This window comes from Cynoglossus semilaevis, chromosome 13 (genome assembly GCF_000523025.1).
Source record: "Cynoglossus semilaevis isolate Cse_v1.0 chromosome 13, Cse_v1.0, whole genome shotgun sequence".
Lineage (NCBI taxonomy): Eukaryota > Metazoa > Chordata > Actinopteri > Pleuronectiformes > Cynoglossidae > Cynoglossus > Cynoglossus semilaevis.
The window spans coordinates 3,658,746-3,684,115 of record NC_024319.1 but is presented as its reverse complement, the minus strand read 5'-3'; the positions used below and the strand labels follow the sequence as shown (position 1 = coordinate 3,684,115).

The 25,370-nt window shown below is 45.0% G+C and overlaps 6 protein-coding genes and 1 long non-coding RNA gene across 7 annotated transcripts in view; 4 read left to right on the top strand and 3 right to left on the bottom strand.

Moving 5' to 3' along the window:
- Positions 1-121, top strand: part of LOC103388133 (methyltransferase-like protein 27) — a 2,088-nt gene extending 1,967 nt beyond the window's left edge. The window contains exon 7 of the mRNA XM_025061483.1: positions 109-121. Within this exon, the coding sequence (XP_024917251.1) occupies positions 109-121 (13 nt within the window). The remainder of the gene's footprint in view (positions 1-108) is intronic.
- Positions 122-1,037: 916 nt separating this feature from the next.
- syt11b (synaptotagmin XIb) lies at positions 1,038-5,353 on the top strand. Its single transcript, XM_017038213.2, has 4 exons — positions 1,038-1,157; positions 3,377-4,308; positions 4,763-4,883; positions 4,968-5,353. Exons 1-4 carry the CDS (start codon positions 1,124-1,126, stop codon positions 5,276-5,278), a joined length of 1,398 nt encoding a protein of 465 aa, XP_016893702.1. The 5' UTR covers positions 1,038-1,123; the 3' UTR covers positions 5,279-5,353.
- Positions 5,354-6,705: 1,352 nt separating this feature from the next.
- Positions 6,706-10,068, bottom strand: LOC112487938 (uncharacterized). The gene is made up of 2 exons (XR_003051519.1): positions 9,930-10,068; positions 6,706-7,819 (listed from the first exon to the last, which is right to left on the bottom strand). It is a non-coding gene; the product is annotated as an uncharacterized LOC112487938 (long non-coding RNA).
- On the top strand, positions 7,999-11,440 carry plin6 (perilipin 6). Its single transcript, XM_025061654.1, has 8 exons — positions 7,999-8,132; positions 9,019-9,058; positions 9,371-9,569; positions 9,837-9,919; positions 9,990-10,227; positions 10,316-10,497; positions 10,615-10,881; positions 10,954-11,440. Exons 2-8 carry the CDS (start codon positions 9,035-9,037, stop codon positions 11,263-11,265), a joined length of 1,305 nt encoding a protein of 434 aa, XP_024917422.1. The 5' UTR covers positions 7,999-8,132; positions 9,019-9,034; the 3' UTR covers positions 11,266-11,440.
- A 1,410-nt stretch (positions 11,441-12,850) lies between these two features.
- On the bottom strand, positions 12,851-15,812 carry LOC112487937 (transcription intermediary factor 1-beta-like). Its single transcript, XM_025061653.1, has 6 exons — positions 14,866-15,812; positions 14,363-14,535; positions 14,161-14,281; positions 13,595-13,651; positions 13,387-13,512; positions 12,851-13,270 (listed from the first exon to the last, which is right to left on the bottom strand). Exons 1-6 carry the CDS (start codon positions 15,796-15,798, stop codon positions 13,040-13,042), a joined length of 1,641 nt encoding a protein of 546 aa, XP_024917421.1. The 5' UTR covers positions 15,799-15,812; the 3' UTR covers positions 12,851-13,039.
- On the bottom strand, positions 15,813-20,445 carry LOC103388131 (uncharacterized). Its single transcript, XM_025061481.1, has 10 exons — positions 19,663-20,445; positions 19,442-19,574; positions 19,194-19,323; positions 18,706-18,822; positions 18,500-18,614; positions 18,253-18,399; positions 17,209-17,320; positions 16,980-17,072; positions 16,228-16,841; positions 15,813-16,184 (listed from the first exon to the last, which is right to left on the bottom strand). The coding sequence occupies exons 1-10, from the start codon at positions 19,711-19,713 to the stop codon at positions 15,813-15,815; spliced, it is 1,884 nt and encodes a 627-aa protein (XP_024917249.1). The 5' UTR covers positions 19,714-20,445.
- Positions 20,446-20,462: 17 nt separating this feature from the next.
- On the top strand, positions 20,463-23,552 carry LOC103388130 (macrophage mannose receptor 1-like). Its single transcript, XM_008323008.3, has 6 exons — positions 20,463-21,290; positions 21,460-21,541; positions 21,617-21,982; positions 22,424-22,792; positions 22,899-22,996; positions 23,208-23,552. The coding sequence occupies exons 2-6, from the start codon at positions 21,496-21,498 to the stop codon at positions 23,352-23,354; spliced, it is 1,026 nt and encodes a 341-aa protein (XP_008321230.1). The 5' UTR covers positions 20,463-21,290; positions 21,460-21,495; the 3' UTR covers positions 23,355-23,552.
- Positions 23,553-25,370: the final 1,818 nt, after the last annotated feature.

Here is a 25,370-nt window from a genome sequence, read left to right as displayed (position 1 = left end):
TTAAAAACAATAAAGTGTTTTCAATCGGTGCTGCTGTCTGTGGTTACTGATGATGTTGATGAATAAATGTTGTTTTATGTTTAAAGTTTGTTCATCTTTAATTACAAGAGAGATCAGGTGAACGACAAACCAGAGTTTAGTGAGTCAACCATGTTCATGTGCGACTGTTACCGTCACCTCCATCAGCGTCTCCTGTGTTTTTGTCATGACGCAGCAGAGTGGGCGGAGCCCCCTCCTCACTGAGGACCATTTCACGGAGCTGTGGAAAGGTGTGGAGACGTCTCACTCTGCTCGAGTTGGGTGTCCTGCATTTTATAAACGTACAAAACAAATCAAATTACTATTTTAATAAGCCCGAATAAGATATTATAAAAATTTAAATCAAAGCCAACAACTTGGTATTATACTATAACAGTCGAAATAGATAATATCACAACATCGTATTTGGATTTGCAAGATTAAATGTCAATATTATATGAATTAAAAAAATTGAATTTTGAAATTTTAGAATAATTAGTCAATCATAATCTCAGAAAGGTGGGAATAAAGAGATAAAAAGGTCATGACTTTGATTTCAAAAATAATTATGAAATCGATAATAAATCTAAATATCAAGAACCGGTAATAGTGGATAGAAATATTTTAAGGTAATGTCCCAAAGATACAAGATTATGGTGGTAAAATTAAAAAAAAATTACAATTCAATGACAGCTACGACATTTTAAAAATATTTTTTACATTTTATTATTTTCATTTCTAGACTTCTGAGAAAAGAATTAGCGCCCTCCTGCGGCAGTAAATCATACCTGCAGTCTGCAGTAGTGAGCAATCCTCCTCGGATTACGATCTTGGTCCAAGTCTCATCCAGCACTGAAGCCGCTGAGCGCAGACTCTCTGCATCCTCCTCACCACAACCGAGCATCACTCCCTCTGTGCCACCACCTCTGCGCAGGGACACGGCTACACCCGGAGACACGTATCTGGACCGACTGAGTTTACCCCCCGCAGAGCAGCGGTGCTTCCCGGGAGACATTTCTTCTTTCTCCTCGGTTCTATGGACGTGAAGTGACCGCAGCGCAGCGCTTGTCTCCTCATCTTCCTTCGCTTCATCTGCGGCCACAAAATGGCGGACATGATCGAGCTGGGACCCGCCTACGGTGAGAGCGACGGAGCAGGCCGCTCCAGCACCGCATTTCTAATATTTTTTAATAATAATAATTACACTAATATGAGTTTTAAACACATTATTTATCGGCAGTAACATAGAGGCAATAGAGCAAACGTTCTAAAATGAACCAAGTTTTCGTCTTTTAGCGCCGCCAGATTTTGAGGCCTTGAACGGTGTTTGAAGTGATAATTGTTGACTGAATCTATTTCAACAGCATTTACCGCATATCACAGATGAAGGTCTTTTATTAGAGTGTATCTTCTGTTCTGCTGCAATATAAAAATACATTCTCGACATATTTGATAATGTAAGACGCATGAAAATCAACTATAAACACTTTAATTGGTAAAATAAAATCTGTATTTTTGACAACATTACTTTAGTGAGTCAGGAACTGCTATCTTATTAAAGATGAGTAATAGGTAAAATATATTTTTTTAAGAAATGCTCGTCCTCTCGCCCCTGCTGTTCCCGTGCGCGCGCCCGCATGGGTGGTAGCAGGTGACGTCATGTCTGTGTCTGCTAAGCTTTTATTTTTTAAACATTTTTAAAAATACACAGTGATGACCATCCATCTCTGATTTGTGCTACGACATTTTTACGTATTTTTTAAAAATAATTTTCATTTATATTCCATCATTTTTGTTTTGTTAAATAATTTGTCTTATTTTAAGAAAACCAAATGTGCCTCTAACAACGATAAAATTAGTATCTTATAATCCCACAAAATGTCAATTGATTCTGGAATTTGAGATTTTATATTAAATAATATAATTTTAAATAAAGAAAACATATTTTTCTTGTTATAGTTAAAATTTTAGGAATTTTTCTTGTATTTATTTTGTGTATGTACTTTATGTAATACGTTGTGTATAGAAATACATTTATTGGTGTTGTTATTACATTATTATTGTTACATATTTCCTACATGTAATGTGTGTTTATTAGGTTGAATTCAAAATCAAATATGATCATTTAATTAGTGTCAAATAATTTTTATTGACCCTTACAGTCATATTTACTTTTTAAATTTTTATATGTGGAATTCCTTAAATAGCTTTTTATTATTATAAAATTGTATTATATACAATTTTAACATATTTTTTAGAATGGTCTTTGTTCGTTGTTGTTAGGAAAACAAACATGAAGTTCACTTCTTGAAACATGCAAAAGGAAAAAAAAATCATCAAAGAACATATACGTATGTGAGTAAATCATATAAATACATTTACATGTCAAACAGCGAAAACGATCACCGCTGCTAACGAGTCAAATTTAAATGTTAGTGTGTGTCACCACGGAGGTGCGTGCGTGTTTGTGTCAGGCTCCCTCCACCAGATGAGCTCATGTTTGTGAAGGCAGCTGAAAGCCACTGTTATTACTGCCTAGCAACATACACACACAGACAGACACACACACACACACGTGCGCATACATACACCCACACACTCACAAAGACACAGAGATACACAGGAAGTCGCCTTAGTTACTCATTGACATTTCTTTCTGCTTGACAATGACTGGTTGTCGAGCAGAAAGAAATGAGCACATTGACTGATTGAGTGTGTGTTTGTCTGTGTGTGTGTGTGTGTTTTTCAGGAGGATCACATTTTGAGACAACACTCCCCTGTACACAGTGAACACACACAAACGCACATCTAATTAATGTGCAGGAGAAACACTGCACTAACATCACCGTTTCACTTATAACTATGATGTCATCATGTGATGTCATCAGATGGGGACGTTGCTAACATCACCGAGACCGTTCCTGATCGCCGTTCCTGATCATCCTGATTGTACTGGCACCTAGCATGAACTAAGTCAAGTTGTGGATTTATTATTAGTTTGTGAGCTTAAGTGGGCGTGGCCCTTTTTTTTTGGGTAAACAGGAAACAAAACAATTCCAATCAACAGTCAGCAGTCGAAAACCTCAAATTCGACAGTAACTGAATAGAACTGAAATTCAAAATTGACACAAAATTGACTCAAATTTTCATCTGAATAGAACTGAAATTCAAAATTGACTCAAATTTTCCCCTCTACTTCATCTTCATTCTCACAGGCAGCACCAACATCCAAACACATGACAAAGTTTGAGAAAATATTCAGAACATTTTTCCAGAAAGATACGACCAAAAATAGAACGCGAGTCGTCGCTCTGATGGTTTAGTTTTTGTTCCCCGCGGCCCTCGTCCCCTGTGACAGCCATGTCCCCGGTGCTGGCGGGCTTCCTGGGAGCCGGAGTTCTGGTTCTTGTGGTGGTGGTTCTGGTTCTGCTTTGGTCCTTCTGTCAGCGGCGTTACCTTGGCCTCAGTGGACGCTACAAGCTGCACGGGGATCGGTACTGTGACGCCGAGGACCCGCCCTACAAATTCATCCACATGTTGAAGGGCATCAGCATTTACCCAGAATCGCTCAGCAGCAGCAAGAGGATTGTTCGAGGAATCAGGCGTGCAGAACGCTCTGACCGTGATGGAGAGCGGCTTGGTGTCGCCGCTGGGCGTGGCATGGTTCTGGTGGATGCAGAGAACAACATCCTGGATGTTCCTGGTCAGCTGCAAATGAGTCACCTGGTTCCTCCCACCAATCCTGGCCCTAACATCGGTCAGGCCAAGCTGGATAGGGTGGTGTCGGACCATGGCGACTACTGCCGTCTGGCTAGCAGCTCAACATTCAGCAGCATGACTAGCAGCAAAACTGCATCACCTTATACACCTGCCTTGTCTGATCCAGAACCAGAACCCAGTCTGGGCACCATTAGCCTTACTGTCGACTACAACTTCCCTAAAAAGGCTCTGGTGGTGACCATCGTCGGGGCCCGGGGCCTCCCCGCCATGGACGAGCAGGCCAGTAGCTCGGACCCGTACGTGAAGATGACAATCCTGCCAGAGAAGAAGCACCGCGTCAAGACCCGCGTCCTGAGGAAGACTCTGGACCCTCTCTTTGATGAGACTTTCACCTTTTATGGCGTGGCCTACAGTGCACTGCCCGAACTGACCCTGCACTTCCTGGTCCTCAGCTTTGATCGCTTTGCTCGTGATGATGTCATCGGCGAGGCTGTGGTGCCGTTGAAGGGCGTAGACCCAAGCACTGGACGGGTCCACCTGAGTCAGCAGATCACCAAGAGGAACATGCAGGTGAACTAGAGATTGGTATATTTTTCTTTCTGCACCTGTGAGTGCTTAGGATCTGTGTGACAGTGGACAAATACAAATGTGTTTATAGTATAAAGTCATGAAGACATGTGACATGTTATTTTTAAATAAATGAATTTCCCAGCCTGTATGCCATGGCGCCCTCACAAGGCCTGGAGCGAGGAGGGCTGCGACGGTTCTGCTCTGATGTTCATTTCTCATATTTTTGTTCTTGAGCCGATTACAGAATCAAATTAATCAAAAAAAAAAACTTTTAACATGTCTCCATTAGGAGTCAGAGAAATAATCATCAACGATTTGTTTTTATGAGGGAGATTTAGGTTTATGCAATTCGGAAATGAAACGTGTGATAATTGTCTTTTTCTTTAACACCAAGAGTGATATGCTGCTCTATCTACATCATAAAAGTTAATGCTACTAAATGTGTTTGTCACAGTGTGAGAGTCGTGGTGAGCTGCTAGCATCTCTGTCCTACCAGCCCGTGTCTCATCGTCTCTGTGTGGTCGTCCTCAAAGCCAGACACCTCCCCAAGATGGACATGAGCGGCCTCTCAGCTAGTGAGTACCAGAGCGCAGGGATCGGTTCCTGACGCTTCCACGTCCACTCCCTGATTCCTAAACTGTGCCTTGTCCTCTATTCAGATCCATATGTGAAGGTGAACGTGTTCTACGGACGCAAACGCATCGCCAAGAAGAAGACGCATGTCAAAAAGTGCACGCTCAACCCCGTCTTCAACGAGTCCTTCATCTACGACATTCCACCTGAGCTGCTGCCCGACGTCTCCGTGGAGTTCCTGGTGGTCGACTTTGATCGCACCACCAAGAACGAGGTGCTGGGGCGCGTGCTCCTCGGCCTGCAAAGCCCTGCCTCGACTGGTTGCGCCCACTGGAGGGAGGTGTGCGAAAATCCAAGACGCCAGATCTCCAAGTGGCACAACCTCAGCGAGTACTGAGGGGGCGGAGCCTCCGCTGCTGCATTATAGAAAAGACTCTGTAAAGAAGCATGTGCACGTACACATGCACATGAATACATACATGTACATACATAAAAACATGTGCACGTACACATACATACAACCTCGTTACTCATGCACACATCGTGCCACACACTCACACACACACACACACACACACATCAGGGATGTAACCCATTCACATTGAGATGTTTGGATTCACTTATTTATTGTGGTGTCGTAGGAGGACGTTAACAGGCCCAGTGGAGCTAACAGGGCTAACTAAGCTAATGGTAAACAACTGTTAACAACGACCCAGTTTTGTTGACTAAAGTTGACTAAAACCTGATCAACTCTCTGATTGGTTCGTGTGATCACAGACCAGTCTGATAGTGTAGCCCATTAAACCCTGTTGAAGCTCAGCTTCACTGGAGCAGCTGATTGGACAAAGGTGGTCCAAAGGTTACACTTTCAAAGCAGCTGGGCTTCACTGAGAGGTGGTGTGTAAGAGGTGGGCTACAACGTGGTGATTGGATGACCTGAAGAGGCCGAGCCAACATTTTCTTCTTATAGTTTACGAAAGGTCTAGAAACAAACTGCTGATTTTTTTTATTACTTAACAAATGTTGAAACGTTCAGACAACGACAGTCTGTAGCAGGATTCATATTCACTTCACCTGGGTCACAGGCCAACACCCACCACTGGCCTGACACTTGACAACAGTCGACGAAATCCAGGTGACAGAGCCCAACAACTACAGTCAGAGAGAAGGATGTAGACCAATACACAGCTACAGTCAGACAGGAAGTTAAGACTGGACAGCTACAGTCAGACAGGAAGTTAAGACTGGACGTCAGACAGGAAGTTAAGACTGGCAACTACAGTCAGAGAGAAGGATGTAGACCAATACACAGCTACAGTCAGACAGGAAGTTAAGACTGGACAGCTACAGTCAGACAGGAAGTTAAGACTGGACAGAAGGTCACAGGTTGTTACACAATGTGGAGGAAATGATGAAAGTGTTACATCCCTAACACACACACACACACGGAGACACAAACAGGAATACACACCGCACATACACACAAAACAAAAATACAACAGACAACACCGTAAAAAACACACAAAAGAATATTAACAATAACGATGAAGAAAACAGACCAAAATACACACATTCATTCACACACGATACAACAAACATACAAAACAGAAGACAGACAAACCCACGGACACACACAGAAATGCACACAGTTGAAAATACGCACACAAAAAGAACAAATATGTGAAAAAAAGGTGTGCTCCTACTCCTCCTTAGCCCCGCCCCCAAACAAACAGAAGATGTTTTTATTCTGAGAGTAGTGTTGGTATGTGTGAGTGTGGCCGGGACCAGAATGCTTCAGTACGATGTTAAGTACAAAAACCTGCCGCGTTGTTGTTGTCGCTGTCGTCATGCAGTTAATCGCATGTCTGTCTATGAGCTGCTGACAGGAAGTAGAAGAACAAGACGCCGCTATAACTCTACGCTAACACGCATGCTCGCAGTGTGGCTGGGACTCTTCCCAGAGTCGCACATCATTTCCTGTCCCAATGACCTTAGGAGCAGTTGCGGTGACTCTGGCCCCTCCCCCAGTTCCCTGTAGAATTTTTAATTAAATGTTAAACCTGAAAAACCTGAAAATGTTGAAACAAAAGAAGCAACAACTCCAATCACATTATCATCTGCAGATCATCCAGCAGAGGGCAATAATTCAACAGTGGACACGCCTCCTACTTCCTGTCATGCGTGATTAAGCACCCCCCCTGCAGTTCTCCCCGGTGGTAACCTCTGTGTTTAGTTTGTTGCGAACGCAACCTGAGAAAAAAAACAAAAAACAGCCTGACGACGACGTGTTGCTGCCTTCTTCAGTGTCCGTTTCATTAGGGACACAAGAGACTTACCAATCAAATCTTTAACTTTGAGTCATGTGACTTAATAAGATAAATATCTGCTTATTGTTGTTTCTTCAGGTTGGACATGTTGAAAATGTTCTGTAAATATAAACAACAGCTAACATGTAACAACGACGAACCCCGCCCCTCGGATGGTCCTGCTCATTCTGATGGTTGTACAGATGTGAATGGTTGATGAAGCACGACTCGTCAGGATTTACAGCTGACTAGCGTCACTTGTGGTTTTTGCTGTGTCATGTTTAGCATCAGTGAAAACAGGAAGTCAAATAAATGGTGCAGCGAAAAAGCAAAATCTCGACTCTGTTTGAATTTGTTACACAAACAAACAAACATTTTCAATGTTTTCTTCCCGTACCTACTGACCAGGTAACAGTGTGATCATATGTGGGATCATTAAAAAAATATATGATCCCCAGAAAAGAGAGACTGAAGGACCAGAAACAGAATTACTCACAGAGGAACCATGGGAAGAACCAGCAGAGCCTGGTCTGCAGCTGGTCTCACTGCTGGTCTCACTGCTGGTCTCACTGCTGGTCTCACTGCTGGTCTCACTGCTGGTCTCACTGCTGGCTGGGTCTGATCAGAAGGATCTGAGGAGAAAAAGAAGACATTTATTTCTGGGAAAGTTGCTGAATTTTCTCTGACGTGACCTCACGGTGTCTCTCTGCACTGATTGGTCGAAACCCTCCTTCCCTTGTGTCACCCTCTCTCCCCCCGTCTGCTCCCCCTCCTCCGTCTGACAAACAGTTATTTTATTAAAAACATGAAAGAAAACGTTTCACTTTCCAGCGTCTGTGATGTCACAGCCCACTTCGACCAATCAGGAGCTAGAGCTGCAGCTAAAAAAGTCAGTGCGTTCTCCAGCAGCGTCTTCTTCATCATCTTCAGCTGTCGGTTCGTCAGGTAAAAATCTTCGACACTTTCTGAATAATTAAAAATTGTTTTCTTTCTTTGGGATTTTATTAAAATTTAGAATTTTATCCCAATTAGAATGTTAATGTTCCTTTAAAAATGTATTGATAAAATCAAGTTTTTTATTAAAGGAATAATTAAAAATAATTTATGTTTTTCTTAAGGATTTTTTAAATTTTCCTTTGGGCGTGTTCACATCGTTTTAGTTTTTTATAATTTACTGCTGTTCTGCTGGTAATCTGATTTAATATGGGTTTAAGACAAATGTTTTTTCAGAAAATGAGAGATAAAATAAAAATGTTTCATGATAAACTGAGTTTTAATCTAAAGTAAAATAAGCAGATAACATTTTTAAAAATTTAATCCAATTAATTTTTTTAAATAAAATGTTCTCTTCAAGATAAAGTCACTTCTAGACTAATGTATTATGAACACCAGATTTTCTCACGTCTTAATCTGGTCATTTATGAAGTAATCCTAAAATCAGATTAACCTGGGATTATTCTCTAATCCAGTGTCAGTAATCTGATGAAAATCTCAATCTGGATAAAATCTTCTTTCATCGAGTTTGATAAACTAAAATACATCAGATTATGTCGGGGATTTAAATCTGAATTGTTCTGTGATTCTGGTTTGGACAATGTCAGATTATTTAAAGTCAGAACCCGGACCAGGTTCGTGTCCTGGTCCTGACTGGAGCTGTGGTCCAGTCAGACACTGCTTTGATTGTGCAGCTGGTTCCAGATTACAGCGTTCACATCAGATTTTCATGCTCAGCTCTGGGCTGAATCAAACACTTGTTGCTGCAGCAGCAGCTGACGCTCGCATGTTCAAAGCCCAGGTCATGTGACCTCTCTGTCTAATCCTCTGTCCTCAGGTCAGGTGAAGGAAACATGTCCCAGTACCAAAACCAGCAGGTGAGTTCTGCTCTGATCCGACCATGGTACCACCAGGGGGCAGAATCATCTATTTTACACAGTAACTTTTTATCAAAGACATGCTAACAGTTTTAGCTTCTGTTTAGTGATGACAGCAACGTCACTTTTTACTAAGAACCAACTAGCCCATTCAAAGTGTAGCCTTCTTAATTGTTAGCATCTAAAAGTGATTCCTAATAGTTTTTCGATTACTTACAAATCTATAGTTAGCTTCAGTCAAAGCCAGCGCTAACCCCACCCTCTACTGCATTGCTATTGAGGTGTTGATCATGTGATCCATTTCTGTCTCAGTTTAGCGCTCTCCTCAGAGTTTCCCGCCTACCATTGGTTTACTCAGCAGCCCAGTCTGTGACATCACTCTACTCTGGGGTTAAAGTGCGATACCCTCTGCTAGGGATGATGGGAGGTGTGGCTGAGGGCGGAGTCCGCAGCATTTCCCACATGGCTATGAAACAAGCCACACCCCTTCTGCAGAGCCTGGAGCCACAGAGTATGTGTGCAAGTGCTATCAATGCTAATGTGGCTAACAGTGTCAATGCTACACTAGAGCTACATTAGTCCTGCTAATGCTACTGCTGCTGAGTTTGTAAACATTACAGTGACTGTTATACAGTTTCTGCCACTAAAAGTGCTATTGAGCATTGTATTATTGCTAACAACGCTAAATAGCATGTAACACTAACACTGTTGCTAATCTGCCTCAACAATGTAATTCCTAATGTTAGCATATGTTGTTAACATTTGCCTATTTTGACAGTTGAAGTCGCAAACACTTTGGCTCTGATTGGACTCGACCGCCTGGAGAAAAACCTCCCCATCCTGAACCAATCAACGGAGAAGGTTTGCTTACATCGTTCTCTTGTGACCCCGGTGCGTGACCCCTGGATATGACTCTACTTCTCTGTCGCAGGTGATCGGTCACATCAAGGACGCCCTCTTCCTGACGCTCGATGACCTTCACCTGTGGTTAGTTGACGGCGTAGACAGCGTTTTGGATCAGCTGGAGCACGTGGCGGACGCCCTGCGGGTCACCGTCGGGCTGCTTCAGGACTCACAGATCAGCAGGATCACCGTATCTGGACTGGATGACATATTGAGTCGCCTGGAGGAGGCAACAGCCCACTACCTGCCCCTCCCACCCACACTGCGTGAGTGGAACATTCTGGAAAACATTAGGACATCAGTGGCAACAATATCTCCGTCATGGTACTTTATTTTTTTTTGTTTTGTTTTCAGGTCGTCAGTGGGAGCTGAGGGTACAGGAGTACGTGGATGAGGACGAGGACGAGGAGCCTGGACTGTGGACCAGGTTCAGGTGTCTCCTGCTTGGTCTCAGTCTGCAGCTTCATCACCGCATGATGAAGCTAAAAGACCAGCTGCTGATAGCTGTCAAGACCCTGGAGGACACACCTGAAAAGGTGTGACAGGAGCGCGCACACACAGGAGAGCTCAAACCCAATGGCACTAACAAGGACGCTAGCTAAGGGGCTTTGCTAGGCTAAACATTAACAGGTTTGACATTGTGTCTCCTGCAGATGGGTCTGCTCAGAGTTCTGGCGCTGGTGGAGGAGTTGCTCAACAACCTGCAGAACCTCCTGGTGGCCCTGGTCTACCAGACGGAGCAGCTCAGAGAAGGATCTCTCATTGGGATTGGGAATTTGGCGGCCATGTTGGTAGAGCTGAGACCCGTCCAGCAGATCCGGGAGCTGCCGGTCCAGATCCAGCAGATGCTCCGAGACCTTCAGGAGCTCTCCAAGATTCTCCTGCAGCTGGTGGTCAACGTCACACCTCTCTACAACATGGTGAGACTGTCACCGTCCCAGACCCGTGACCGCTCACCTTAATTTGCTGATGATGCCTTTTTTGTGTCCCAGCTCCATCAGCCCACCCACCAGGAGGTGGAGGACTTCCTTCACCAGGAGGATTTTTCCAACGAGAGTCTTTCTCGCCGCAGCTCTGCTAACAGCCTCTTCCTGAAGGCCATGGACGGACGTACTCGCCGTCGCCGCAGCCTCTACTCCCGCTCCAGTGGCCTCCAAAGCCCGGATCCCCCCAAAGGTCGGGGAGCAGAAGAAAACCCCAACCCTTCTGGCAGCGGTGTCACCCGCCGTCTGTCAGCCACCGAGCTGCTGCTGACGCCGCTAAAACAGTTTGTGTCTCAGAGTCAGAAGGCCTCGAGCACCTGAACCACAACGACGCCGTAAACACCTCCGCAACTGCAAATTAATCTGTAAACCTGCCCTCAGTTATTACCCATTAACCGCCCTCCACTTCCAGCCCTCCACCAATCAGAGCTAAACATGTATGCCACTGAAAATCAACCATTTCTGCCAGCGCTGGTGTTGGTGTGTGTGCGATCACTTTTTCAAGTGTACTGTTGGTGTGTGTGCGATCACTTTTTCAAAACAGAAGGATTAGGAAAGTAACCGCCAACGCTGGCTAAATACTGACCAACAACGTCACACTGGTCAAACTGCCTGAGGCTAACTACGAAGCACCAGTGAACAACAGTCAGACCAGGATATGGCAGATGTTTAGGCATAACGCAAAAACGTCAAAAATCAAATCACGTTAGCCTAACTTCCTGAGCACTAATACAATATAATAACTAAATTATAATCCTCTCCGCTTAAAAAAATCATCATGCAAATATTAGAGCTAACACAGTGGCTAACAGAGATGCTTGATCAAATGCTAACAAAGACTCCAGATGTGCTTGAGCAGAGACAGTGAGTGATAACGTAGATACTTATGCTAATCTTTCAGCCATATGTAACATTTAAACGAAGCTGTTCAAAACAGTACCATTACCTGGCATTTCTCTCATTTTGTAGCGTCTGTGGTAGCCAATAAAAACACTCCCATTCTCGCACGTGCTTGCATTTTAACTGCAAAAAAAAAAAAGTAACAACAGACAAAAAAAAAAAAAAAAAAAAAGTAACAACAGACGCAAAACAATACAACTAAACTGCAGAGACTAGTGAAACTAACTCTGTTTATGAACAGTTGTAGAATTATTTAGGAGTAAAGTTGAACTTTGATCCAGACAGATCTGGGGTCAGGTCTCGAGTGAAACATTTTTTTGCTACTGGTATGTGTCAGGAGTTGAACGGTGTTTATAAAATAAAGTTGAATTGATGATTCAAGTACGTCTTTGATTGGACGATGTAGAGCGACAGATTTGGTTCCTTTAACAAGGCGGACTCTGAAGCCGGTGTTGTCTGTTTGTTGTCTTTTATCACCGACAATAAAATGTTTTTCTCTCCTTTGTTCACTTTGAATACACTTAAATTCAAGGGTCAATAAAAGTTACAGATGAACATCACAGACTGCTGACCTCACAGCTGTAGCCACACCCACTGAAACAAAAGGTTGAAAATGATCCTTAGGATCAAGGACAAACTTTCACTTTTTGGTTTTTTAATGACAGGAAGGAAACCTTAACTGAAAAACTCTAGCTCCACCCAGAGGCTTCATTTGTTCATAACAGGGACAGAGTTAAAAAAAAAAAAAGTTTGTCTTTGTCAGAACATCTTTGTTTGTCAGTCTGTAAGTTGATCCCCCAAGAAAAAAATAGAATAGAATCAAAACAGAAGGTATTACCAGCTGACTGTTCCACTGCAGCCTGATTGGTCAGAAAACATCCTCATTCATGGGTCACATGTTTAATCTAGATTTGGTTTCATTAACAGAAACCAACACCTAAAAACAGTTTGAAAAAAAAAGACCTGGGAAGAAAAAAAAAAACACTATCTTAGGTGTGATTTTCATTAACAGAAACCAACACCTAAAAGCAGTTTGAAAAAAAAAATGACCTGGGAAGAAAAAACCCCCCCACTATCTTAGGTGTGAGTCCACCACAGCACCCTCTACTGGTCCAGTAGAGTTTCAGGATGAATGTCTTCAGAGTCTTAAACTACATGCCCGACAATTCCATTTGCTTTGGTGGTCCAGTTCTTTTTAAATATCAGAGCTACATGAATCCAACCGTTTCCTCTTGAATCTTTGCCACACCTTGTCCTCCTCCTCCTCCTCTTCCTCCTCCTGCTGCTCAACTTCATCATCGCCAACACAAAAGTTCTGCTGTTCCATTGTCTTCTGCTGTGAAGGTTTGAAACTCAGATCTGATCCAAATACTTCAGAGGATTTGTTGTAAAAAATCTGTCGAAGGTCATCAAGGTCTCTGTTGCCCTGAAAACAGAAGAGGAACCAAAATAATGGACAGCAGAGGGCACCAATGTGGAGCTAAGGACTTCCTCTGGAGCTAAACACAACAGCTAGTGGTCCTGATGAGAGTGATGCTTCACCTGTGGCTCCACCCTGAAGACGCTCCAGATGTCGAACAAAAACTCTGAAGACGTTTGATACGCCGGCAGGAGACGCAGCGCCAGGCGGTCTGAGATCAGAGTCAGCCGCAGGCGAACGCTACTGTCCTTAAAAATCCACAGGAAACACGTCATCAGCGTGACCAGCGCCATCAGGTGGTCAAAATCTGAGAGGTGAAGCGCTACTGACCTGACTCAAACAATGACGGCTTTCAACCAGCAGGTGGAGCAGCAGAATTTCACACCTCTGAAAAACACAGACATGTAGGGTTGAAACCACAGACCACGTTATTCAGGAAGGCCTCGGTGCCACAGCACAGTAAGGTGCTCCAGCTGTCAATCATATTCACCCCGCCCCCTGTCCACCGGTGTTCTGAGGCCTCTGACCCTAGAACCTCTGTGCGTGGCTCAGATCTGACCTCTAGTGGTAGGAGCCGCGATGGTCAGGAGATTTAAAGACTTTCTGTTTCGCTGCTCATTTCTCTGTCCTCTCTTCCCACACTTTCTTCAACTTCCTGGTGATGACATCACACCTGAATATCCTGAACCCTGATGTAGAGTCGGTGAGAAAACACTCTACTGTTGAAAACTATCTGCGTGGTGGATGTTTGTCCAGTTTGTGGACGTGGACACGGAGGTGTGTCAGCTGAGTAAACAGAGAGTGACTAAAAGACGTTACTGGAATTGTCTTGAATGTATGAGTACCCAGTGTGTGTGTGTGTGTGTGAGAGAGAGAAAGAGAGAGAGAACTCTGACCCTCTGGTCCAGAACACTCAGATGGTTTCCCGTTGATATTAGTCTTCTATTGTGTGTGTTGGGGTCACTGAGGTCACTGAGGTCACTGGGGTCCTGACACAGTGAACAGGTCCAGTCCCTCCTGTAGGACACAGACACACATGATCAGCCCTGACAGGTTCTGCTGAGCTCAGTTAAGCAAATCAAGACATACAGTACTCACCCACTGTTCTGACCAGCAGGGGGCACATGACAGCCCGGGTGGAAGCCGAGATGGCATGAAGAGCAGATGAGTAGACAGCCTGCAGATCTGCACACCGAACACACAGCAGGCAGCGGGCTGTCAGGAAAGTCCGGAGAAGACAGAGGTCTGGTGAAGTCAGGAGGGTCCTCTGACTGAAGACAGGAGACAAGAGCAACAATCACCAAACAGTAACATCTGCTAATGAAGAAAGGAACAACAAACAACAACAGTGCTGTTTCAGTTGGTACCAGTAGGTGGCAGGCAGTCAGGTTTTGCAGATAAGGTTTGTGGGGGGGAAAAAAACGGTTCAAGGACTGGTGTAGAAGAGAACTTAGTTCAGTTGACTGTGGCACTGATTTTTGTATCTGAACTAAAGAAACAGTTTAATCCTAAAACGGCTTCATTTTTCCTTTTACAATTTTTTCAGAACAAGTTCCCACCATCGGCCTCTAGTCTCTCCACTGGTGAATAACAGAATCTACCTGAGAGTCCTCCAGGTCTCCGCCTTCTTCTTCATCTTCACTGTTATTAGAGACAAGAAGCACAGGACGTCCTGGTGTGACCATGGACGGTGGAAGTCTATGCAGGCACAGCCTGGGCTGCATTTGGCTCACTGTGGCCCCCTGCTGGCTAGTCATAATACCAGGCTTCACTAGTGTTCTGTCAGCCTTCGTAGGAAGGGATGGTTTGCGTCCAGATCTAGGTTCTTTGGAGACCGTACAGCTCTGACTTCTCTGTTTGGGCAGACTGAGGCTCTCCTGACCATCTCCAGGAACTTCCTGTGCACTTGGGGATGGAAATAGTTCAGGTTCTCGGTTTTCAGGAATGGTAGAGGTTGGAGCGGTGGAAGAAGATGTCGGAGCGGTGGAAGCAGAGGTCGGCATGTTCTCAGCAGCTTTCAGTGTTTGTGCATCTTCACAGTCACAGGCAGAATCCGCCGGGGCCTTCACCACCAGACTCTGCAGCTTCACAGGGGAGGGCTGAGGAGGAGAGACCTCGGCTGGTGGAGTGGTCACCGATGCTGGGGTGAGGTTTTCTGGCTGCACGGGGTCTCTCACTCCAACAGGGTTGTCACTGGATGATACATTAGATGAAGAGTGGACGTCCTTGGCAGGTTGGATGTTCCTCAGGGTCGTCCTGTGGTCAGGGTTAGTGACCAGATTTATGACATGCTTGGTGTTGGGCATAGCAGCGGGAGGATTATACACAACTGTTGGTGGCGTGACCGAAGGAATGACGCCACCGAGTACAGGTGACACTAGAGAAGGAATGGTCTGCAACAAGACCACTTGGCCTTTTTGTGTCCATGTCATGTCTCGGGGAATAATTTTCCGGCCTTGGTTGGTCAATCTTGGGCCTCGGTTGGTCAATCTTGGGTTTTGATGTATTGATGCTGGGTCTGGGATCATCAACATTTGGACCAGCTTTTTCATATTGGTCGATGCTGGGCCTTGATTGGTCGATGCTGGGCCTTGATTGGTCGATGCTGGGCCTTGATTGGTCGATGCTGGGCCTTGATTGGTCGATGCTGGGCCTTGATTGGTCGATGCTGGGCCTTGATTGGTCGATGCTGGGCCTTGATTGGTCGATGCTGGGCCTTGATTGGTCGATGCTGGGCCTTGATTGGTCGATGCTGGGCCTTGATTGGTCGATGCTGGGCCTTGATTGGTCGATGCTGGGCCTTGATTGGTCGATGCTGGGCCTTGATTGGTCGATGCTGGGCCTTGATTGGTCGATGCTGGGCCTTGATTGGTCGATGCTGGGCCTTGATTGGTCGATGCTGGGCCTTGATTGGTCGATGCTGGGCCTTGATTGGTCGATGCTGGGCCTTGATTGGTCGATGCTGGGCCTTGATTGGTCAATCTTGGGCTTTGGTTGGTCAATCTTGGGCTTTGGTTGGTCAATCTTGGGCTTTGGTTGGTCAATCTTGGGCTTTGGTTGGTCAATCTTGGGCTTTGGTTGGTCAATCTTGGGTTTTGATGTATTGCTAATGAGCCTTGGATCATCAACATTTGGACCAGCTTTTTTATAGCTTGGCTTTGGTCGGTCGAAGCTGGGCCCTGGTTGGTCGATACTGGGCCCTGGTTGGTCGATGCTGGGCCTTGGTTGGTCGATGCTGGGCCCTGGTTGGTCGATGCTGGGCCTTGGTTGGTCGATGCTGGGCCCTGGTTGGTCGATGCTGGGCCTTGGTTGGTCGATGCTGGGCCCTGGTTGGTCGATGCTGGGCCTTGGTTGGTCGATGCTGGGCCCTGGTTGGTCGATGCTGGGCCTTGGTTGGTCGGTGCTGGGCCTTGGTTGGTCGGTGCTGGGCCCTGGTTGGTCGATGCTGGGCTTTGGATCATCAACAGACAGAGGTTCTTTGCCACAGCTGGGTCTTGGTTTGTGACCATTTTGTTGTGGGCACCTAATGGAGCGGAGGTTCCAAGGCCGGACACCAACGAACTGCCTTGTTTAGTACCTGTTGTGGAAAAGTTCTTGTTACTGTTTGAGGGGTATAAGGACCTGTAACACTGTAACACCTGTAACATCTCTGACCGGACCACTGAGGTGTCCACACAGGAGACGTTGGACTGGTCCACAGGAGGGTTTAACATACCTAACGTTGAGGGTAAGATGGGGGCGGGTCCAGTTTCATGTCCGGAGGTGTTTGTACTGATACAGAACGGGACGTCGGAAATCTGAATAAAACCTGAAAACCAGAGGAGGGCGCTGTAAGTGGCGGAGCTGATGTTGAAACAATGATAAAGAATCAGGCGGGACCCCAGCAGTGGCCTCAGGAGGAGGATGGGTCTCCACTGTCACTGAGCGTAGCTGTGAAAACTCACCAAGGTTGGACAGAGCATTCACAGCGTACATGTTGGTCGTGACCTCTATCTCCTTCATCAGTGCGGGCAGAGCCACGTCCTCCTCCGACACACTCTTCATCTCTGTCTCCACCTACAAAAACCAAATCCAACACGGTTCAAGACTCGGACACAGACCTAGATCCAGATCCTCTGTAATTCAAGGAGCACCACTAGAGGGTGATCTAGTGCTTTACAGAATGGTGATGTTAGCTACAAGTAAAAACAAACAAACAGTGAATGACTAGTCATCGTGACACGGCACATCACTGCACATAACCAAATGTGGCATTTTACCCATTGTCAGGTTTATTCTAACATAAACAAAACACGTCTGGATCTTTTTCTTGGAGCTTCCTCATCAACTCCGAGCAGCCGCGCACTTCCTCTGCTCTTTTATTGCATTTATAAAAGTATCAGATTACACATCATGTGATCGTGTGTCAGAATATGGATGGGTACGGAGTAAGAAGGTGGGTGTGAACGGGGGGGGGCTGTGTCTGGTAATTTTCCATCAGTCTTGAGCACACTAGATTATAATTTGACAACCATTTGTTTTAATTATTATTTTGTATATTATTATACACAGTGAACTCCCTAGATACCAGTTTAATCGGTTCCACAGCAGCGCTCGTGTTTCGATCGAATTGTTCCCCATAAAAATAACTAAAAACCGATTAATTCGTTCCAGCCCCACCACAAATATACTACTAACCCCCCCCATCTAAACATCAAAAACATAGATATTAACAAATATATTAATAATATAAAATAATAATAATTAAGAAAACATTTTATACTATTGTTGTAAAAGCCTGGATGAACCTGTGTGTGACGGATTTCCAAATTCAGGTGGAAAAATGGAGTTCAGTTGAACATCGTGACCAGGTAATTCCTTGGATCCAGAGCAAAATCCTGCAGTAGTTGCAGACTGGTAACAGGAATTCTCGTATCTCGGGGGTCCACTGTATTATCACCGTGTTAAAGTAACAGACGCAAAGGTGAGTCTGGTGGACGGGCTCTCACCTGTGCCTTCAGATTAACCAGAAGCGTCAGGTCGTCCACGACCAGTGACTTTTTCAGAAGCTTCTCTGCCTTCAGCTGTTTGACCTGCAGCTGTTGCAGCTTCTCAATGTTGGTCTGAACTTGATGCATCTCTGTCTTCTGGACGTTCTGCTCCACAGACACAGGACCGGCGAAGACAGAGGCGTTCAGAGACAGACACAGACACAGACACATGACTAAACTTTCCAGGTTTAAAAGACTGGTCCACCTTGATTTGTTCCCGCAGGAACTGCACTCTGTTGGCCAGGATCTTGGCACAGTAGTTGTGGGAGTTCTCCAACTCAGCCAAAAGTTTCTCTTCTCCGCTTATGATGTCACTCAGCCTGAAACCACAGTAACAGGGACAGTGATCAGTATCAGAAAGGTTTTTAATCTGACGGAGATGATGTGTGACTGGACCGTACTGGTCCTCACCTGGTCTTTAGATCCTTCAGAGTCTGTTTCAACTTGTGGCGCAGTGCTCTGATTGGCTGGAGCATGGTCCTCAGTTGACTCTTCATATCGGTCACAGCTTCAGTCACAAACTGGTAACTGAGAGAGAGAGAGAGAGAGAGAGAGAGAGTCAGTACAACATATGTTAGACATGGGATGAACAAAACTAGTCTCCCTGGTCCCGGATCGAGCAAAAAAGTTACAGAGAAGAAAGAGTTCAAAAAAGAAAATGTCGATTGTGCGCAAGACAAAAACAACAAGAGCAACATGTGTGAGAAAAAATGTGAAAGATGCAAAATATGTACTGTCTGTGGGGAGAGGACGGGGGGTTTGGGAAGGGAGTGGTGGTGGTGGGGGGGCGTTTACAGGGGTCCACCAGAGTTCAACAGTCTCACAGCCTGGTGGTCCTGCGCCACATTTTCATTCACTTCATCTGTGAGAGAGCCAGACTTCCTCCGCTGCCGTCTTACCTGTGGTTCATGTGCGCACTACTCAGTTGACAGTCTCTGCAGGTGTACTGTTTACAGGTGAGGCAGTAGAGCTTCAGTTTCTCTGACGGGTGCTGCAGACACAGGGTGGTGCCAACGTGTGAGGGGTTTGCTGAGGAAACAGAAGGAAAAGTCAGAAGGGGAAGGAGTTTTATTTTGAAAACCGGGGTTTTTAGCTAGGCTAACGCTGAGCTTAGCCGGCCCGACACAATGTGAGCTTCAATGTTCACCCGGTGTGTGGTCCAACATCTGGTGCGTTTTGGTAAGAGTGACCCTACGATGAGCAGCCAAACATGTGTCACACAGCGGCTCGGAGCAGTCCCGACACCAGACGATGCAGCTGGGGAAGCCGCAGCTGCAGCTCTGGAGACAACAGGAGACATTCCGATGAAAACGAGTGCAGTGGAGACTCATGGCTGGTACACTTCACGGAACTTCGAGGAGTATTTACCTTTTTACTCAGGTCACTGTGGGGGTCCTCGGGTTCCCTTGCAATTTCCATATTAACAAGACAGTCCTCTTGTCCTTTGGAAGAAACATGTCAAAGTCGCACCATCCCTTATCAATCACCAATTCCCCTTTTTCAATCTCTGTTTGTATATTTAAACCGGACCCTAAAGGCAACACACCGATAAACGTGTTTAAACCACAGTGACGTGTGTTTTAATACGGCCAAACAAACGATATGGTTTGAAATTAACTCCTTATTCGGGAGCTGGTAAACACACGAACGTTTGGTTTTTAGGGCTAAACTCACCGAGAACAACATGCGGATGTTGTGTTAGCTGTGTAACCGCCTTCACAGGTTTGTCCCGTCTGCTGCGCACGCAGACAAAAGAAAAGTATCTGATTGCGCATGCGTCTACTTAAACGGATCAAGTCAGCATACATCTAATAAAAATAAATAAATAATGCAGTCATTTCCGTAAGTATAAACTCCTGGAATTCAATTACCGTATGATTTTCACGTATAACTATACTTACATGATAAGAATACATTAATTTAATCTCATTTACGGTTTGTAAAAACATTCGTTCATCTCAAACTAGAGAGAGAGATGGAGAGAAATGACGTACAAAAAATTACATAAAACCTTAAAGAGCGGGAGATAATGGATGGAAAAACAACTAAGACAGTACAGCTGAACAGGCTGTAGGCCGACCGCTAGAGGGCAGTGAACCCCACATCTCACCATCGCTAAATGTAAAAGCCATACATCCAGGAGCACACAGAGCATCACATATTGTAAAAGCCATACATCCAGGAGCACACATATAAGCATCACATATTAAAAAAAAAGAGAGACAGGGAACCCGCAGCGCCGCCTTCTGGTAGATCCAGTGAATTGGGAGACACAGATTTGTTTAAGCAAAGCTTTCATTCCATTTGTACACCGTTTAACTGGGAGTCAAAAACACACCCAGATGGCGCTCTTTTTAGAGCTGATTTAACATGAGTTTGTTTAACGTGTCTGTGTGTGTGTGTGTGTGTGTGTGTGTGTGTGTGTGTGATAGGAGAGAGAGAGATTTGAATTTAAAATACCCTGTCTCATTTGTAATTGGAGTGATGATGATGTCAATCAAATTAGGGTCATTGAACGTTTATCTTTCTCTATGAAACACACACACACACACACACTGGAGAGGACTCCACAGCTGATGTGATATTAGTATTTAATTACTCATCAAACCTTGTCAGGAGCTCAGTCGATCCGGCCACTAGTTTATCCACAGCATGATTGAACCCTGACCTCAGGAGCCTGTCCCGCCTCCATGGCCTGACGTGCCACGGAGACAGACCTCCTGTCGTCTGACCTCCTGTCGTCTGACCTCAACACGAAGACAGACGAAGGATGGATTTTTTTGTGAAAACGTCTGTTTTGCATCTTGACAATTTGACTGAATCATTTAGGAGTTTTTCTTTACTATGAAAACCTGATGAAAATCATCATCACCATGATGGAGGTTTTAAACAAATGTGACACTCTGTGATGTCACAGTGATGTCATCCCCTGTGGTGGGACAGGGTAGATTTATAAGAGGAGGACCTGAGGACTGAACATAGAAGATCTGACTCAGGTGCAGTATCATTACTTTGTTATTACTATTTTATTATTATTATCATTTAAAATAAATTACGTTGAACTACATTTTTCATTGTTTGGGCTCTGAACTTTTGGTCCGTGAGAACTGGCTGCATCATTTGTCTGTACCAGGACTGTTAACCTTAGCTTTGATGTCTGTACAGGAAGCTGTGTGATGAAAACTGTCCTCCCTTGTCGTCATGACTACAGAAGGACCAGTGTTCCTGCTGCTGCTGCTGCTGTCAGGTCTGTCTCCAGGTCTGATTTCTGTGTTCCCTGTTTGAGTCCTGTCTCACTAAATGTCCCCCGCCTCGTCCTCAGGTTGGGTGGTGGACTCTCACCTTCAGGGTGACACTGGGGACAGGCGTTTCCACATGGTCGACTCCAGGACGACCTGGAGTGAAGCTCAGGGACACTGCAGAGAGAACTTCGATGACCTGGCCACCATCCAGGACGCCCAGGACAACACTGACGTCCAACAGCTAGTCCAAAGTGGGAAGTTCTGGATTGGACTCTACAGACCCCCGTGGAGGTGGTCTGAGGGCGACCAGGTCGTTCACCTGGACTCTTGGTTCGACAACTGGGGCACGGATGAGCCGGGGCCTGGGGGCTGTGTGGGCATGTGCACACACTCAAGGTGGAAAGTCAGAGACTGTGAAGAAAAACACTTCTCCATCTGTTACAGTGGTGAGTCTTCATCATCCATGCAGTTAGCAGCCACTAAATTAGCCAACACCCCAGATATACCCAGCCACAGGGGCAGTTAGCAGCCGCTAAATTAGCCAACACCCCAGATATACCCAGCCACAGGGGCAGTTAGCAGCCGCTCAGCTGCAGAGAGAGTTCAGTCAGCCATCGAAACAAACAACAAGAGTGTCCTGGGACAACGGACCTGGTCCTTGGTCAAGACCCTGCTGCTAAATGTTAGCAATGCTAAGTTAGTTTGGTTCCATAGTGTAGCAGTTAGCATACAGTACCTGCCTTGGAAGCAGAGTGCAGAGAGTCCTGGGTTCGATTCCCAGAGGAACCACGGGCTTGATTGTTAATCCTCCTCTTGTAAGTCACTTTGGAGAAAAGCGTCAGCTGAATGCAGTTCCCACTCTTCTCTTTTTTGTTTTCTCGGCTTAGCGACGCTAAAAGAGCACATCCTGGTCCAGGAGCTGAAGACCTGGTCTGAGGCCCAGCGGTACTGCAGGGACACGCACACGGACCTGAGCAGCGTCGTGAATGAGCAGGTCAACAAACTGATCGGGTCAAAGCTCTCTGCTCTTCAAGACATCGAAGGAACGAGCAACGATCCTCTGACCTGGATTGGTCTGCACAGGGACGGGTGGACGTGGTCAGAGGACAACAACAGCACCTACAGGCACTGGGCAGAAAAAGAACCCGACTTGAACGACGAAACCAAACGCTGCGTGATGGTGGACGTTGACTCGAAATCAGCTGATTGGCACAATGAACGCTGTGACGAAAGTGAACGCTTCCTGTGTCAGTCGTGTAAGTGGAAACAGCTGCTGCATCATGGGTAGGATCCAGGTTAGCCGAACCAGTGGGCAGCTGCTACGTTAGCTAACGTCAAACTTCTTCCTCTTTCTTTCTGTAGTAGTTGTATCTTCATCACTGAGGATCATGAAGATCAGAGTCAGAACAGCATCTGCGGACCTCCACCAGCCACACTTTCAACACGCCATCATTCAGAAGGTCAGAGGTCAAGGGTTCAAAGGGTTAGGGGTTTGGATTGTGTCTATGATGCTGGTGATTGACAGGATCAGAGCCACCCAGAGGCAGAGGAGGGTGTGGCTTCAAGCTTTGATGATTGGATTCAAACCAAAGTTACTGATTCTGATCAGATTTATTGGTTCAGACCAAAGTAATCGATCCTGATCAGAGTTGTTGGTAAATTGTGTTTCAGCTGCAGCAGGAGCTAGAAGAACGGGGTGTGGAGGGGCAGGTGAAGCTCAGCTGGAGGACACACCCTGATGGGAAAGTGTTCCACAGACAGGAGCAGCAGGAAAAAGAGAAAACGCCCCCTGTTGACTGTCAAAGGATGGAGCTCTGAGTCGGTTCCAGAGGCGACGATTGAAACTCTCTTCAAATCTACTTTTTTTTAAAAATGGAAAATAGTTTTAGACACGTTCATCCTCAGAGCCTCCTGATTACATGATTGAATCATGGAGGAGATGGAGAGAAATTTTCTTCTTCTTCTTCTTTCCACATACTCTTGTAGTTCGACAAAAAATGTAATAAAATAAAGTTAAACGTCAATTAAACGTTAATTAAATCTGGTTCAGTCCTGAATATTTTTGCATACAGTTAAATCCCATATAGAAGGTCACACGGAAACCGGATCTGCTGGTCCACCGCTGCCTCCTGTGGTCAGTTAGTGCCACTGAGGTAAATCTGGACAAATGATTTCAAGCAGTAAAGTCACAAAATAACCCATTTGAACTTAATGATGAAGCTGCTGTTTGTGAGATAAATTCACTGATCTGTGCTTCAACATTAAGAAGTTGTGCGCCCCCTGTAGGAGCCAATATCACTAGGGAAATTTAAATTAAAACTAGGGATGATATTAGCATAATTATGTAATATCTGTAAGACTCTTATAGTTTTTTCCTCCGATAATGAAAATCCGATAACACAACATATTATAATATATGATATATATTATATATATAATATGATATATATTATAATATATGATATATACCGATAACGGTTTTCACCACATTTGCTGGAATCGCAGGTAGCGTCCTGAGATGTTTACCTCAGTTTCGGGGACAAACGGCTGCATACACCTGTATCGGTTGATGTTGGAATCGGAAATTAAGTGTTTGGTCAATAACGGCATATCGGCAAAACGTTAACATCGGACATCCCTAATCAAAACACTGAATTATATATAAAATAATCCCACAAAAAGAACAGCTTTCTTTAATCTGATTGGTCCACTTCAAATGGTTCAAGTTGTTAATGTTTATTCTGACAAACAGAAAAATTAATGAAATTATTAATAACCGAGTATAAAAGTCACATTAGTATTAAATCAGTGTTAATCATCACCTGCTCAGGTGCAGGAGTTCAACACAGGTTTACATGTGGTTCAAACACAACACAGAGAAAAATAAAACACACTTTTATCACAGTTAATAAACTTCTGTTTACAAATGAAGCGGTTAGCGGTTAGCATACGAAGTCACAAACGTTAGTTGTACTGCAATTATTAAAGATAACCTTTCTGCCATCATGATGACGATAAAACGTTTCCCTCTTTTGAAGATGTTTTTGTTCTGTTCGTACAAAGTCGACAACGTCAACAGTTCAATTCCTTCCTTCCGTCTAATTCCTTTTGTTGTTGATCATCATCTTTCGCAATGGTCATGTGACTAACTATTTGCTGCAGAGGTAACGAGTCTTGACTAACTAGTCACGTGACCAAGGTGGAGTTGTTGACAAGGTCACATGACCAGTTAGCTGCTATAAAAAATGACACACATAAATAATGATCAGCTGCTTTTTCAAACTTCAACCCGTGAGCAGCTACAGGGTTAGCTGTTGAGCACATTTATTTATTTATCCACACTGTGTACGTGTGTGTGTGTGTGTGTGTGTACATGCACATCAGTGCAGTACGCAGTTGCACTTGGTGTTCTTCTCCGTGTGTGTGGCGTTGAACAGCTGGACCGCCTGTTTGTCGATCAGAGTCCAGAACTTTTGAAAGGAGATGTCGTCGCCACTTTTCACCTCCATCTGATCGAGAACCTTGGTCAGACCCTCCTCGTTCTCCACACTCTAGGGGGCAGACAGGGGCCGGGTTAATGTCAAAGAGGCACAGACTCACAAACTAAGGCCCGGGGCCCGGGTGCGGCCCGTTCAGCTTTTTAATCCGGCCGGCCAAACGTTACCAAATTATGTAATTAATTTATATTGTCATTATACTTCTGCCTTTCCCTGCAATACCCACATTTCCCCAATAGATGGCGTGGAAAACGATAAAAGCGTTTTAGCCTTTATGCATGACTTTTACATGTCATTTATCTCAGTTCCTGCTCCTGACCCCCCCCCTCCCCTCCAC